This window comes from Ictalurus furcatus, chromosome 18 (genome assembly GCF_023375685.1).
Source record: "Ictalurus furcatus strain D&B chromosome 18, Billie_1.0, whole genome shotgun sequence".
NCBI lineage: Eukaryota > Metazoa > Chordata > Actinopteri > Siluriformes > Ictaluridae > Ictalurus > Ictalurus furcatus.
Genome location: NC_071272.1, coordinates 630,181 through 643,735, shown reverse-complemented (window position 1 = coordinate 643,735; position 13,555 = coordinate 630,181). Strand labels below are relative to the sequence as shown.

Here is a 13,555-nt window from a genome sequence, read left to right as displayed (position 1 = left end):
GATTCAATGCTTATGTCATTTTTCTCCTTTCAGAAGCACCAGTGGAAAATTTGGTCCTTCTGCAGGGAGATTACACCTAATATTGCATTAGTTAGCATTAGCTTGTGAAATATGATGGGTTTAATACAAACTGAAGAGAGTGTGTCTTTACTTGACTAAAGCCTGGAGTTTTTAAAAGAGCCTTCTTTCTCTCTTTTGACCGTCCTTTTTAACACTCTCTCTCTCTCCCCCTTTCTCTGACTAATTCTGACTTACAGGAAGGAAGTGTTGTGACAGGATGTGTCATCACGTCCGGGATGCGCCACCTTTGGTGCCTATCTCTTGCGTTTCTGGCATCTTGTCACCCCGTATAGTTGTTTCTCCTTTATTTAAATAACTAAAGCCCGAGTGAATTTCCATTGTGTGCATGAAATCATGCAGATACAGGTCAAGAGCTTCAGTTAATGTTCACCTAAAACATCCGAGTGGGCAAAAATGTGATTTCAGCAACTTTAACCGTGGTGTGGTTGTTGGTGTCAGGGTGGGTTGAGTGTGTCAGAAACTGCTGATCTCCTGGGATTTTCAGGCACAGCGGTCTCTAGAGATTACACAGAATGGTACAACAACAAAAACAACAAAACATCCAGTGAGTAGAAGTTCTTGTCGAGAGAGGTCAGAGGAGAATGGCTAGACTGGATCAGGAAGGCTATGGTAACTCAAATAACCACTCTGTACAACCGTGGTGAGCAGAAAAGCACTTCAGAAAGTACACCAGGCTGAACCTTGAAGCAGATGGACTACAACAGCAGGAAACCACATCAGGTTCCACTCCTGCCAAACAAGAACAGGAATCTAAAGCTACAGTTGGCACAGACTTAAGACTGGACAGTTGACGATTTGAGAAACATCGCTTGGTCACATCATTAGCTGATCACAGTGAGATGTCTTGACTGGTGGTCCTGGAGAACATACATAGTGCACTATAGACCCAGTAGAAGTCTATTTAAGGTTCAGCTACAGGAAGAGAGTGACCACTTTGACCACTATTTAAAAACATTTGTGTACCTTTACATCCATATATGAGTCTTCTCTAAACTGCTGCCACAACGTTGGAAACACAACATGTCTCTCGTATGCTGTAGAATTACAATTTCCCTTCACTAGAACGAAGAGTTCCAGCATGACAATGCCCCTGTGCACAAAGCGAGGTTTATAAACACGAGGTTGGCATGTGAGAACGTGAGTGGCCTGCACAGATCCCTGCCTCATCTCCATTGATCAGTTTTGGGATGAATTGGAACGCTGACTGCATGCAAGTCCTTCTTGCCCACCATCACTGCATGACCTCACCTAATGCTCTTGAGGCCGAAGGAGCAAATCCCTACGGCGATGCTCCAAAATATAGTGGAAGAGTGGAGGTTATTATAATAGCAAAAAGGGGGGACTAAATCTGGAATGGCATGTTCCAAAACACATATGGGTGAGATTGGTCAGGTGTCCACATTCTTTCGGCCATATAGTGTCGGCTATATCATGACCATACAATGTTTGAGTGGCCATATTGTAAATGAACATAAAATACTGGTGTTCAAAACAGAGATGGAGATAAACAAGAAGAAAACTGTATGTGTGCTATCTCAGTTAGCTCCCTGTTAGTTCCTTGTCTCTTGAGGAGCTCTAGCTTCATAATGGTGCAGCTTGACAATAATTCTTAATGTTCTAACTCGAAAAACAGCAACTTGCCTCCTGTGTTCTGACCAATGAGTGGCTCTAACACATATTTATTTACAAGGATGAAAGGTTTACTGAAGGTGAATGAATGGGCATATTTAATTGTGTCAATCAATCAATCAATAAATCAATCAACCAATTAATCAATCAATCAATCAGTAATGCTTGTATATAAACCCATGATACTAAATTTCAGTATCAATATCAAATAAATATTTTGGTATCATGACAGCCCTGTTAAACTGGAATTATGAATCACATTCCAACCGTGAAATTCATTTAGATAGCCTTGGTGTGTGTGTGTGTGTGTGTGTGTGTGTGTTTAGCCAGTCTGTTTTGAGAGTAATGAATGTTTTTAATGGAAGTAAATAACTACGGTATTCTTATTCGGTCACAACAGCTGTCAGGTATAAGTGGGATCATTGACGGGGTCAGATACAGAAAGATTATTCAAGCTGACAGTTATGGACTTTTTCATTTGTTTATCTCTCACTTGCAAAGCCTGATGGGAGAAAACCTACTGACCTCCCGCCCACTGTCTTCCCATGTATGAATGCATGGCGAGAGCTGAAATAAAGATCACAATTGTTTGGTTCAGTGTTGTAGCCAGTGTAGGACAAAAATTATTTTATTTCAGCGAATTATTTTATCATTTCAAGTCATTTGCATGCTACCTAGATTAAAGCTCTCATTCAGACGGTAGCTTCAAGCAGATATCTTCTAAGCGTTCCCAATTTGTCTGAAATGAAAGTAATAAATAATCAATAATAATAATAATAATAAAAAAAAAGAAATGAATCCCAAAATGCCAGCCTTTCATCTCATAGAACTGAAGTTTTTGTATTTCACGGTAGTATCTGCATCCGACTGATAACATGGAACCCAATCAAGACTGTGTGCAAACCAAATGAAAACTTCCGAGGTTTGGGGAAACAATAATGTTCGGTGTTGTCTATGCAAATCTGAGTTAGCCTAGCACAATGTCGGTTGCCCGAGCGAGTAGCTAACGAGGAAACATCCTGGTGTGAGCGCCTGTGAAAGATCCCTGAGGCGAGTTTCGTGGTGTAAATGATACGCGATCGATAACAACATGGATATAAATGATAAACGAGACGTATTTATAAACTCTGTGATCTCTGTAAACAGCACCAAGTTTCCTACTGCTCCAGAGTGCTAGTTAGCATTTACTTTAAATTTAGCTTCTCAGCAATGTTAGTGGACTGGAGTAGTATAGAAAACTTATTGAGACTCCATTTGAGTTTAGACACAACAATAATTACTTAATTCACGGGGACAGCTGTGTTCAAATCAGCAGTTTCGCACATTACAGTATGGTTGAACTTACGGTTTTACTACCGTTAGCATGCAAGGTACACACCGTCACATAAGGGTTGAAGGAAGTGGTGAAAAACATTTAAGCAAATATTTTGGTTTTACAATTTAAGGCTTAAGTTTTTCCCTAAGTGTTGTATTATTCAGATACATCCATCACCTCGTTAAAATGTTCATAAATGTTGTGGAATCTTCTCATTCTCACCGCTTCAGATAAGCAATATCACACAAGAAGGAGCGTCGTTATGCTCACGATTAGCGCGTCTGTGATTAGCTTTCAGTGCCGCCAGCAAAATAGTTGGGATTATGATTCTATTAACTATTCTCAATTTATACAGGCAGGCAACTTTCTCTCAGTTTCAGTCTGACGATATCATCGTAAACATATCCACATTCATGAATTTTGTGTAGTCAGTTTCATTTAAGATGAAAGATATACAGTGTAAGCTATATACACGTTATGGTCATAAGTATGTGGAGACCTGAGCATGACCCCCATATGTGGGCTTTCCCCAAACTTTTGCCACCACAAATTTTGCAGAATGTCTTTGTATACCATTGTACCATTACAATTTACCTTCACTGGGACTAAGCGGCCCAAACATGTCCCAGCATGGCAACGCCACTGCGCACAAAGCGAGGTCCAGAAAGACATGATTTGCCGAGGTCGAAGTGGAAGAACTCAAGTTCTAGCTCAGAGAACAGAGAAAAAATGACCTCTACCCCACTAAGCATCTTTGGGATGAGCTGGAACGCCAACGCCAGGCCTCCTCACAATGCATCAGTGCCCAGCCTCACTAATGCTCTTATGGCTGAATGAGAACATATCTCCACAACTCACTCCCAAAATGTAGTGGAAAGCTTTCCCAGAAGAGTAGAGGTTATTATAACAGTACAGAGGGACTAAGTCCATGTTAATGCCATTCCTTTGGAATAGGATGTTCAACAAGCGCACATAGGGGTCATGGTCAGGTGTCCACATACTTTTGGCCATATAGTATATCTATGTGAACATAGATGGTACAGATAATAATAACAACTGGCATGAGCTAACATTGTCTGTCTACTTGAGTATTATTTTTGCATTGTGGCACTCTCTGCTGGGAAAACTTGGACTCGGTAGACGGCTTCGTTTACACACAGCGAATACACATACACTGTTTTGATCTTTAGCATTTTAGCATGATGTGTCTTAAATCAACTTTAAGACTCATTCTATCGGTAATGACTGCAGGAGATCCATCAGAGATGGTAAAGTTCCCTTTTCTAATAGGTGTGTGACCATTCCGGGGCATGAACGGGTATTGTTTTGTGGTGTTCAGAATCAGGAAATAAGACAATTAAACAGGACTTCATGAAACAGTAGATAACCTTTCATAGTGTATTGTACTTCGGTGTGTGTGTGTGTGTGTGTGTGTGTGTGACTGGGAGAGAACCTTAAGTGAGAATTAGATCTGAAAGTGGGAATGGGAAAAACCAACACACAGACACACACACACACAGACACACACACACAGACACACACACACACACACACACACACACACACACACACACTTACAGATACTGCCAAGTGAGTGGAACGTTGCACAGAGAGGGACAGATCTCAGCTGTCAGTGTGTGTCTTGTGTGACCGTGTCTACTACTGTACAATCTGTACACTGTAAAAAAAAAAAAAGAAGAAGAAGAACAAGAAGTGTAGAGTCAACGATATATAACATTTTAATTTTCACCTGACATGGATTACGGAAAACCGGAGACGCTAATTAAAGAACTACAGCTGAAGGTGAGTGTGTGATTATAATTGCCAGGTCATAACACTATTAACCCATTGGTGACTTGTACCAAGTTACAGTTCTGAAGATCTAATGAAATGACCCATTTAAAATATATAAAAAAAATAAAAACATTGTACTCAGTTTGCACTAGAAATGCTTCAGCAATCCTCATGATCACAGTTCTCACTTATTTTATTATATATATATATATATATATATATATATATATATATATATATATATATATATAGTACTTAATTGTACCTAACTGCCAGTGATATTGGTCATAAGCTAACCATTCATATGGTTAAACTTCTTTCTGGATGCACACAGTTGTATTGTATTATAATTGTATGTATGTATTTATTTATTTATTTATTACAGTGTCATTTTATTCATATTTAAAATGACTCACTATAGGTGACAGAATTTAATACAGGTACAGTGTGAAAGAAAATAACGTTTATTTTAATAAACTATTTAAAGTACACTAAGACTATTTTGCTCCTAAAATCCTAAACACTAGTAGACTAAATGAACGAGCTAAAGCTAACGAATTAAACACAAAATAAATAATGCACTGATTAGTGGAAAAGTGGCAGTCATGGTTACGTTGCATGCTAGACATCATGCTAGCTTTACCGACCAAGCCAGCGGTCTGTATTAACTATTAACCAACCAGGTGCACCAGCGGTCTCAGGGTTAGGGTTAGGGTCCTCATGTTGTCTCTATAGATATTTACGTTCGATGAGAGGTTGTATGTGATAGCACAAGATTAAATGGGAAGTAATTGATGAATTAAAGCTGCGAGTGAGGAACTGAAAAAATGTTGAAACACGTGCCATAGCAGCGGTCTGAAAGATCATTCCGGCCAGTTGTTTAGATTTATTACTTTACTGCCTCGTATCCACTTGACGTTGAATGGAGAACATCTCAGCTGAAGTGCTGCGTGTTCCTTGCGATAGCGAATGTAGGGTTCGCTCTGCCTGCTCTACATTCCTGCAATGTACACGTGTATGTTTATGTAGATTTACTAAATGAAGCACAAAATATCCGTTAGAAAATCTGTTACTCGTTTGCAGAAATGAAAGAGCATACAACGTGTTACTTGCTAATACCAGACGTCGGTTTCGTTAGTACGTGAACCTGAAATGTTCGCACACATGCAGTGTGTTAATGATCTCGTTACAGTATATGAGACGTGTATGAGCTGAACAGATCGTGTGTGAGAGCAGTTCTGTTTTGATCTAAACCTGGCCTAGCCATTTCAATGGCTTAGACAGCAGCATTCACAAGTCATGTGACCGCACTCATGAACTGTCCATAGAAATAGACGCGTTTGTAATTAGACCGTGATAGCCGTTTAAACATAACTCGGGAAATACGCTTTACACACACACACACACACATGTAGAACACAATCCGAAGTGGGATCGCAATAGGAAAACTTATTAGCGAGTAGTCCAGTTTCATAAAATGCTCAGCAGAAGCTTCAAAATATACTGGTGTCTGTTTTCATTTAAATAGTCTTTATGAATAATTTAAGCCGTTTGATTTTATTTGATCTGTTCTCATAGTGTAATTGTTTAATTGTAGCCATTCAGAAGTGAAACACTACACGTAGACTACTGAAACCTTTAACATGCCACATACACACTGAATATAGACTGAAATGACAAGCACGCACACACTAACTTCTGCTAGGGGCAGACTGAGGGTTGTAACTTGAGCTAGTGTGTGTGTGTGTGAGTGTATGTGTGTGTGTGTGTGTGTGTATAGATGAGAGCGAGAGGTGCTGCTTTTACAAGCTATTCTTTTTATGTATTAGCAGAGGAAGTGACCAAGCCACTTGAGGAAGTACTTACCTGAACTCTAACCTATTAGCTGTCTGCACACACGAACACACACACACACACACACACACACACACAGAGAGTATTGCATGAGATTTGAGAATGATAAGATCAGCTGCAGTATGTGAAGGAGAGGTCGACCGATAATGAATTTTACAGATACCGATAAGTTGGGCGGTACCTGCGATAACCGATTAATCAGCTGATTTTTTAAAATGTGCACGGTGCATATAATTATATATGCATGTAATTAAAGCCTACACCTCTGGTGTGTGTGTGTGTGTGTGTGTGTGTGTCAGCCATATTCATACATGAGTACACAGGAACGTGAAGACGGCGAGTGAAAAGCACGAAAGCTCCGATGCTAGTCTCGCATTGCTTAATTCCACATTTCTCTCTTATGACTTCCTTATTTCAGAGTTTTTCTTTGACTCAACCCGAGAAAAGAAAAGTCACCAGGTTGCTATAGAAACCACAGTGTGAATTTACAAACAGGCGTACATGCTCACATGTGGCCATGTTGGTCATGTAGCCATGGAAACTCGACCAAATTGTTTGGTCTGTGCTAATCATAGATACGCTAATGCCAGCCTAACACTATGGGAGCAATAGCTTAGCCTCATGCTAACTGAGGGTAACAGGAAATTTGTAGCTAAACGTTAGCGGAACGGATTTAAACGATGAATCAGTAGTCGTAGCACAGAAAGTGCAATGATGTCATAGCACAGAAAGTGCAAAGATATTAAGCTGTTGTTCCCAGAAGTGGGGAATAAAGTAGTACTGTCAGTGTTTTTAAAGGTCTTTTTTTACTTTATTTAAATAATCTATACTTTTACTGTACTTCAGCTGTGCATTTTTTGCTTTTACGCACTACATTTCCGAAGAATAATTTAATTCGTCTACTTTCTTCTCAGTACATATCAAAACTAATTGAAAAAATTGTTTCATGTTTTTCTAAAGTCTCCCTTTTTCAATTTTCAATAAGAATTCTAACTCTACCATCCAACTCTGTCTCTGCTTAGTTCTATTTTGTATTCAGTTTTTATTGTGATCGATAGCTATTAGCTTGTAGCCTAGCTTATACGGTCATTGTGTACGTTAGTTAACGTTTCAGAGATTTAGGATATAGCAGCTGTTCGCTTTGGATAACGTGTGCCCGTGTTCCTTGATCCCTTGCCGCATTTATTTACCATCGGTCACCAAAATAAACGTGTGGTTTGAGACCTACGCTTGTGTTGGATTAGTGGAAATGTTACTTTAACTATTTTAACTCTTAACTTATTATTCTGTTATTCACCGTATCTGACATATTCAGTAACTACTGTGAATAATTCAGTAGCTACAGTGAAACTATAAGGAAATATAGTTATTATTATTCAATTATAAATATACTTATATTAAGCTACAGTCATGTGTATATTTTTGTTTAAAAAAACTCCTGATTGTTGAGTAAAATACAGTTTTACTGTGACGATCGGTAACTGTATAATAAACATGATTTCCATTCCCACCCGTGTCGCGCAGAAGAGGATGGGTTCCCTTTTGAGGCTGGTTGCGCTCAAGGTTTTTTCTCGTTCATTAGGGACCTACATTTATATCTGGATTTCTGTTTAGCTGCTTTGTGAAAATGTCTATTGAAAAAAGATCATCAAATCAGTACAGTAGAATTCAGTAGAACAGAGCTGTTCCAGGAGCGTCTGCTGATGTATGACTCGTACATCATACATCAGGAGGAGTACGCTTATCGTCATGCCCCAGATTTAGGGCTTCCTTCATTTTTTTTTTTTTACTGAAGCAGAAAAAGATTATCCAGCACTTCTCACCATGTGAAAAACTAATTTCCCCTTTAAACTTTAAATCTGGTCGTTCCATCCCTAGCAGCGATAACTGCAACCAAACGCTTCCGAACACTGGAGGGTTTTCGAGCATGGACTGCCCGCGTTACGGTCCTGCCACAGCATCTCACTTGGTTCAAGTCAGAACTTTGACTAGGCCACTCCAAAACTTTAATGTCGCATTTTTTGAGCCATTCAGAGGTGGATTTACTCCTGTGATTTGGATCATTGTCTTGCTGTGTAATCCAGTTCTCAGTGAATGTGTACGGACTTGTGCAGATGTGAGATTAATCCACGCACTGCAGCACGACCCACATTACACAATGTTCTTCCGCATGTAGCTAGCTAGCATTTTTCTTCTAGAGAGGGTAAAAGATCTTCACGTCCACAGCTTTAATCTGTAAAGGATGCGTATTGATAGGCATTTATGTATTAATACATTCATAATATATTAATGTATTAATGTGTGGGCCTTCCCTTTGCACATGGGAGAAAAGTGTTTTGAGTTTGTGTTGTCTGATATACAGAGAAAGAAGGGACATGGTGTGGGTGTGGGTGGGTGTGTGTGGGTGTGTGTGTGGGTGATACTAGCTGTTCTGATAATTGATAAATCTAATTTTTTGAGCAAGGTCTAACATTATACATGTAAAAATCATGTAATAGTACTACTAAAATATCATTTAATGAGCCTGAAAATGAAGTGTGTGTGAGTGTGTGTTGGTTAACACACACAGGAGGAAGTGAGAGGTAGAAACAGGAAGAAGTTGTGATCACAGAACCCTGTGCCTATTTGAATATCTCTCACATGCAGAGAACATTCTGGAAAAACTAGATATTCGGATTTGCAGCTAACACTTGTGTGTGTGTGTGTGTGTGTGTGTGTGTGTGTGTGTGTTGGTGGATTGTCTTATACCCCTAAACTCTCAGGGCGGCTTTTGATTTGCTAAATGGTTGCCAGATATGTGCACATGTTTGGTATTGGGTGTTTGGGTTTGGCCAGATGTATGCAAAGTCAGTGGCTTTCCACATTCATGAAGTGGTTTTTATTGATATTTCTAAATATTTTTTCTTAATGTTTCAATAATTTCCTCTTTTCTTTCTTTCTTTCTTTCTTTTTTCCTTTTTAATGAAGTATGCTAATGAACTGAGTCTGATTTGTACGGTGGACGAATGTACATGAACGAATCAGACTAAACGGAAAAGGTAGGTATATTTTGTGTAGAGCCGCAACAAATACTCAATAATAATCGATTATGAAATTCGTTGTGAATGAATCTCAGTATGGATTAGCCGGTCTGCGCGTGGCACGGGGTTCGTTTACTCATTACGTTACTCCTGTTCCGAAAACACGCTTCGGAGAGTAAATACTAAAGTTGTGTCCCAAATGACGTACTACACACTTACACTATGCACTGTGTACTCTACCGTCTTGATTGACAGATCTGTCGTCCAATCAGTGGTATGTAATTCATTCACAAAATATACCTACCTTTTCCGTTTTGTCTCATTTGTTATTTTGTTTTCATATTTGTGTTTTGTTTTGCACTGCTCAGTGTGCACAGTGTGCCCGCAGGATGTGAATCTGTGTGTGTGTGTGTGTGTGTGTGTGTATGCAGGGTAACACAGGAGAGTGGTTTAAAAACACGTTAGATTAATATATTATGTTTAAAAACACAATGGTGCAGTCCTAGACTTACTCTCTGTCTCCGCCCCCTCTCTATCGTTCCCCTCCCACAGAGAGAGGTTGAAGTGAAGAGCAGAGGTCAGTCTTTATTTAGGATCTCACTCTCACTCAAGGCTTTGTGTAACCTTTGACCTCATTACATTTCTCTCTGGCCCAGAAAAGTTTCCATGAAGCTGCGTGCGTGCGTGCGTGCGTGCGTGCGTGCGGAGAGCCGTCTAAAATCTCTGAACCCGTTGTAAATCGCCTCTTTGAAGTATTTTCGGATAAGAGCAAAAACAGGCGATATAAAGCGGTATTTTGTGAAAACTCATCGTCAAGGGACTCCTTCCAGAGTAACAGAATTTACAAGGACCCCCTTATGATTACAGCACAGATTTAACAGCAGTTCAGATATGAACTATCATAATAATTTATTCCAGCCATTAGAACTCTTTATGACTCTGCCACCTAAACACACGTGTGTGTGTGTGTGTGTGTGTGTGTGTGTGTGTGTGTGTGTGGGAGAGAGAGAGAGTGTGAGAGAGAGAGTGTTGTTAGCGCAATAGCTCAAGAACGTGTGGTTGAATTTTTGTAGAATTTATATGGAATTATCATCGTAACCTGAGGGTGAATCGATTACATTCTGGAATTGATCCAAACAAGATCAAGGTCATAGCAAGGTCAAATGTCTGAAATAGTTTTTCTTTAATAGCTTAATTTCTGTTTGAAATATATATTTAAGGGTATTTGAGGCATATAAATTAGTAACAAGAAGGAGTAGACGTGTTGGCAGCAGAAGCGTCCCCACTGACCGGTTATTCCTGAACTTTACACTCACCGTAATATAGATCTTAAAAACTATGTCAAGTATTTCATTAAGAACACGGTTAGATACTATGATAACTAAATAACACCCTTAACAACATTAAGGCTAGTTGACTGTAATGTGATTTTACAAACGTAATACAGTCAGTGATGTACATCATGGGCCCCAGAAACGGGGCTTAGGCAAATAAACATGCATTATTTATATATTTGTGTTATATTAACAAACAGGAAGAGGCCTGTGTGTTGGTGAGTGGTCTATAACAAAAATAGATCTAATGAACAATCTCTGTGTCTTTTCATATGGGTTTGTGGGTTTATCACGCAGGATGACCCAGTTTCCATCACCAACACTTCCTCCAGTAAATAATACCGCTATCCCAAAGAGTCATAGATTCAAATAAAAATATCTATAGGGCCACATTATAAGGAATGTAGGCCTGTAATACACAATTATGAAATGATGCAGTAGAGTAAACCTATATTCTGTTCCTCACTTGGCCGAGTAGTTATTATGAGTATATAAAAGTGAGTGATAGTCACTTTTAATCTATCAGAGTAATATATATTTTTAAGTTAATCAGCTTTAAAGTTGATGAAAAACAAAAAATGTCATCCTGAAATAATTCTCAGATATCTTAAGCACTTGCTAGTTATAAATATAATTAACTTTAGTTTGACAACATTTTATGGACGGTAAAAACAAGCACAGATAAGGTGTGTGTGTGTGTGTGTGTGTGTGTGTGTGTGTGTGGCATGAAAACCAGCTAATTTGCTGTGTATGCAAATTAGGTCCCCATTAATGATGAGTTCTTGTTATGTCCCCATTAGGTGTGAAAAAACCAAGCACAGAAATTTTGTGATATTTGTTTTCTCAGGCTTAAATTATACATGCCTGATTTTTTTCACATCTGTAGGACCTCAGGAAAGTGGTGTCCCCACAACACATGGGTGGGACTACTGACCCCAAAATGTTATAATTACAGGAATGTGTGTGTGTGTGTGTGTGTGTGCAGTTTTTGTATTATCTTGTAGCAGTGTACACATTATCAATAGTATTCTCACATATACATTCTGCAAAACATGACATTAAATTAGTTCTTAACATTTTTTTTTAAATAAACAAACAAGACACTGTGTGTTCACATTTAGGTCTATTTAGTGCTGTTATGGTGTGGTGCTGTAAACGTTAACAGAAAATATTAACATGTTGCTTAAAAAGTAAACAGGGAGCTTATAATTCACCTGATGTAATGTGAAGATCGGTATCAGGCAGATTAAACAGACAATACCTAGAAGTGTTTCATTACATCACCTGGTCCTAAAGTGCATGCTGGGTAATTTCTTGTACAGCTCGTACATTCCGTGTCTCCTTTATTTGCCCCATTTTTGCTTTATTTCACATTTTTGGATTTGCCAGAATTCTGTCACTTGCATAAAATCAGCGAACATGAAGCGAGCTGATAAATGTCTTCCTTGCTGCATAGAGCTGATAAAGTTGTGTAGTGCCTGCTGGTTCGGGCTGTTGAACTCGCGCTTTCATACCTGTTCATGTCATCATTTCTAAACACGGTAGCTATGTAATGCTCGTGGTAATAATAGTCAGTTTTGCCAAAGTTATTTTTATTTTAGTTGAACTTAAGTCAATAAAACCCTCAAATTAAACAGGTTATCGGTGGATTGGTGACTCTAAACTGACCCTAGGATTGAATGAGTGTGTGTGTGTGTGTGCGTGTGTGTGTGTGCGTGTGTGTGGTGTCCTGAGATGAACTGCTGTGTATTCCCACCTCGTGCCTAGCGTTCCAGGGATATGCTCCAGCTCCACCGTGGCCCTGATCAGGATGTGTTTACTGAATATGAATAAATGAATTTAATACTAACACATGAATGTAAATTTCAGCTTCATACACTCATGTAAACTGTTTTTCTGCCACAATCCATACACACACTCTTACAGATAACACATTCGCTAAACTGTCAGTCCTGCATTCCTGGAAGCATGCGCTTCTATAAATATGTATTTTACCGGCCAACTGTGAACTGTGGTGTGTGTGTGTGTGTGTGTGTGTGCGTGTGTGTGTGTGTAACTCAAAGGTGAACAGCTGTTCCCAGTGTGCGATGGTGGCTGATGTTTGTAAGAAACGTCTTCATATTTATACTAAGTTGAAACTGTTTTGCCGAACACATGCAGACGGGTTTTGTGGATTTAAGCTTTTTCAGAGCTACAATGTGAAAACCAATTAATGCTGTATGTTTTTCCAGCCTCCCATGATGCCGTGCATACTTCTTCACAGTAACTGGTCCCTGATTTTCATTGGTTTCCATAACTGGTTTTGATTTGGAAATGAAAACCTGACTGGATGATTCCACCGTCACGCCCTGATTATATCACTGCTCATGTAGCTGTTTTTTACCCAGAAAGGTTTTGAAAATGAACGGTGAAATTTGACTAAAAGATACTCGGTCATTAGATATGACCGTGACCGTTATAGGAAATAACACTGAAATAAAAATGACAGATGTAATTACAGACGTACAAACAGATAATTCCAGTCATAA

The 13,555-nt window shown here is 39.1% G+C and overlaps 1 protein-coding gene across 8 annotated transcripts in view; it reads left to right on the top strand.

Moving 5' to 3' along the window:
• The window catches only part of LOC128622889 (formin-binding protein 1), a 64,363-nt gene that overhangs the window by 6,482 nt on the left and 44,326 nt on the right, over positions 1-13,555 (top strand). The window contains exon 1 of one of the 8 annotated variants that reach the window (XM_053649684.1): positions 3,924-4,828. The exons of 1 other annotated variant lie outside the window; for it this stretch is intronic. In XM_053649684.1, coding sequence (XP_053505659.1) covers positions 4,781-4,828 — 48 coding nt within the window. In that variant the 5' untranslated portion in view covers positions 3,924-4,780. Of the gene's footprint in view, positions 1-3,923; positions 4,829-13,555 lie in introns of those variants that run through there. 6 more of the 8 variants (XM_053649689.1, XM_053649686.1, XM_053649690.1 and 3 more) reach the window with 6 other exon arrangements.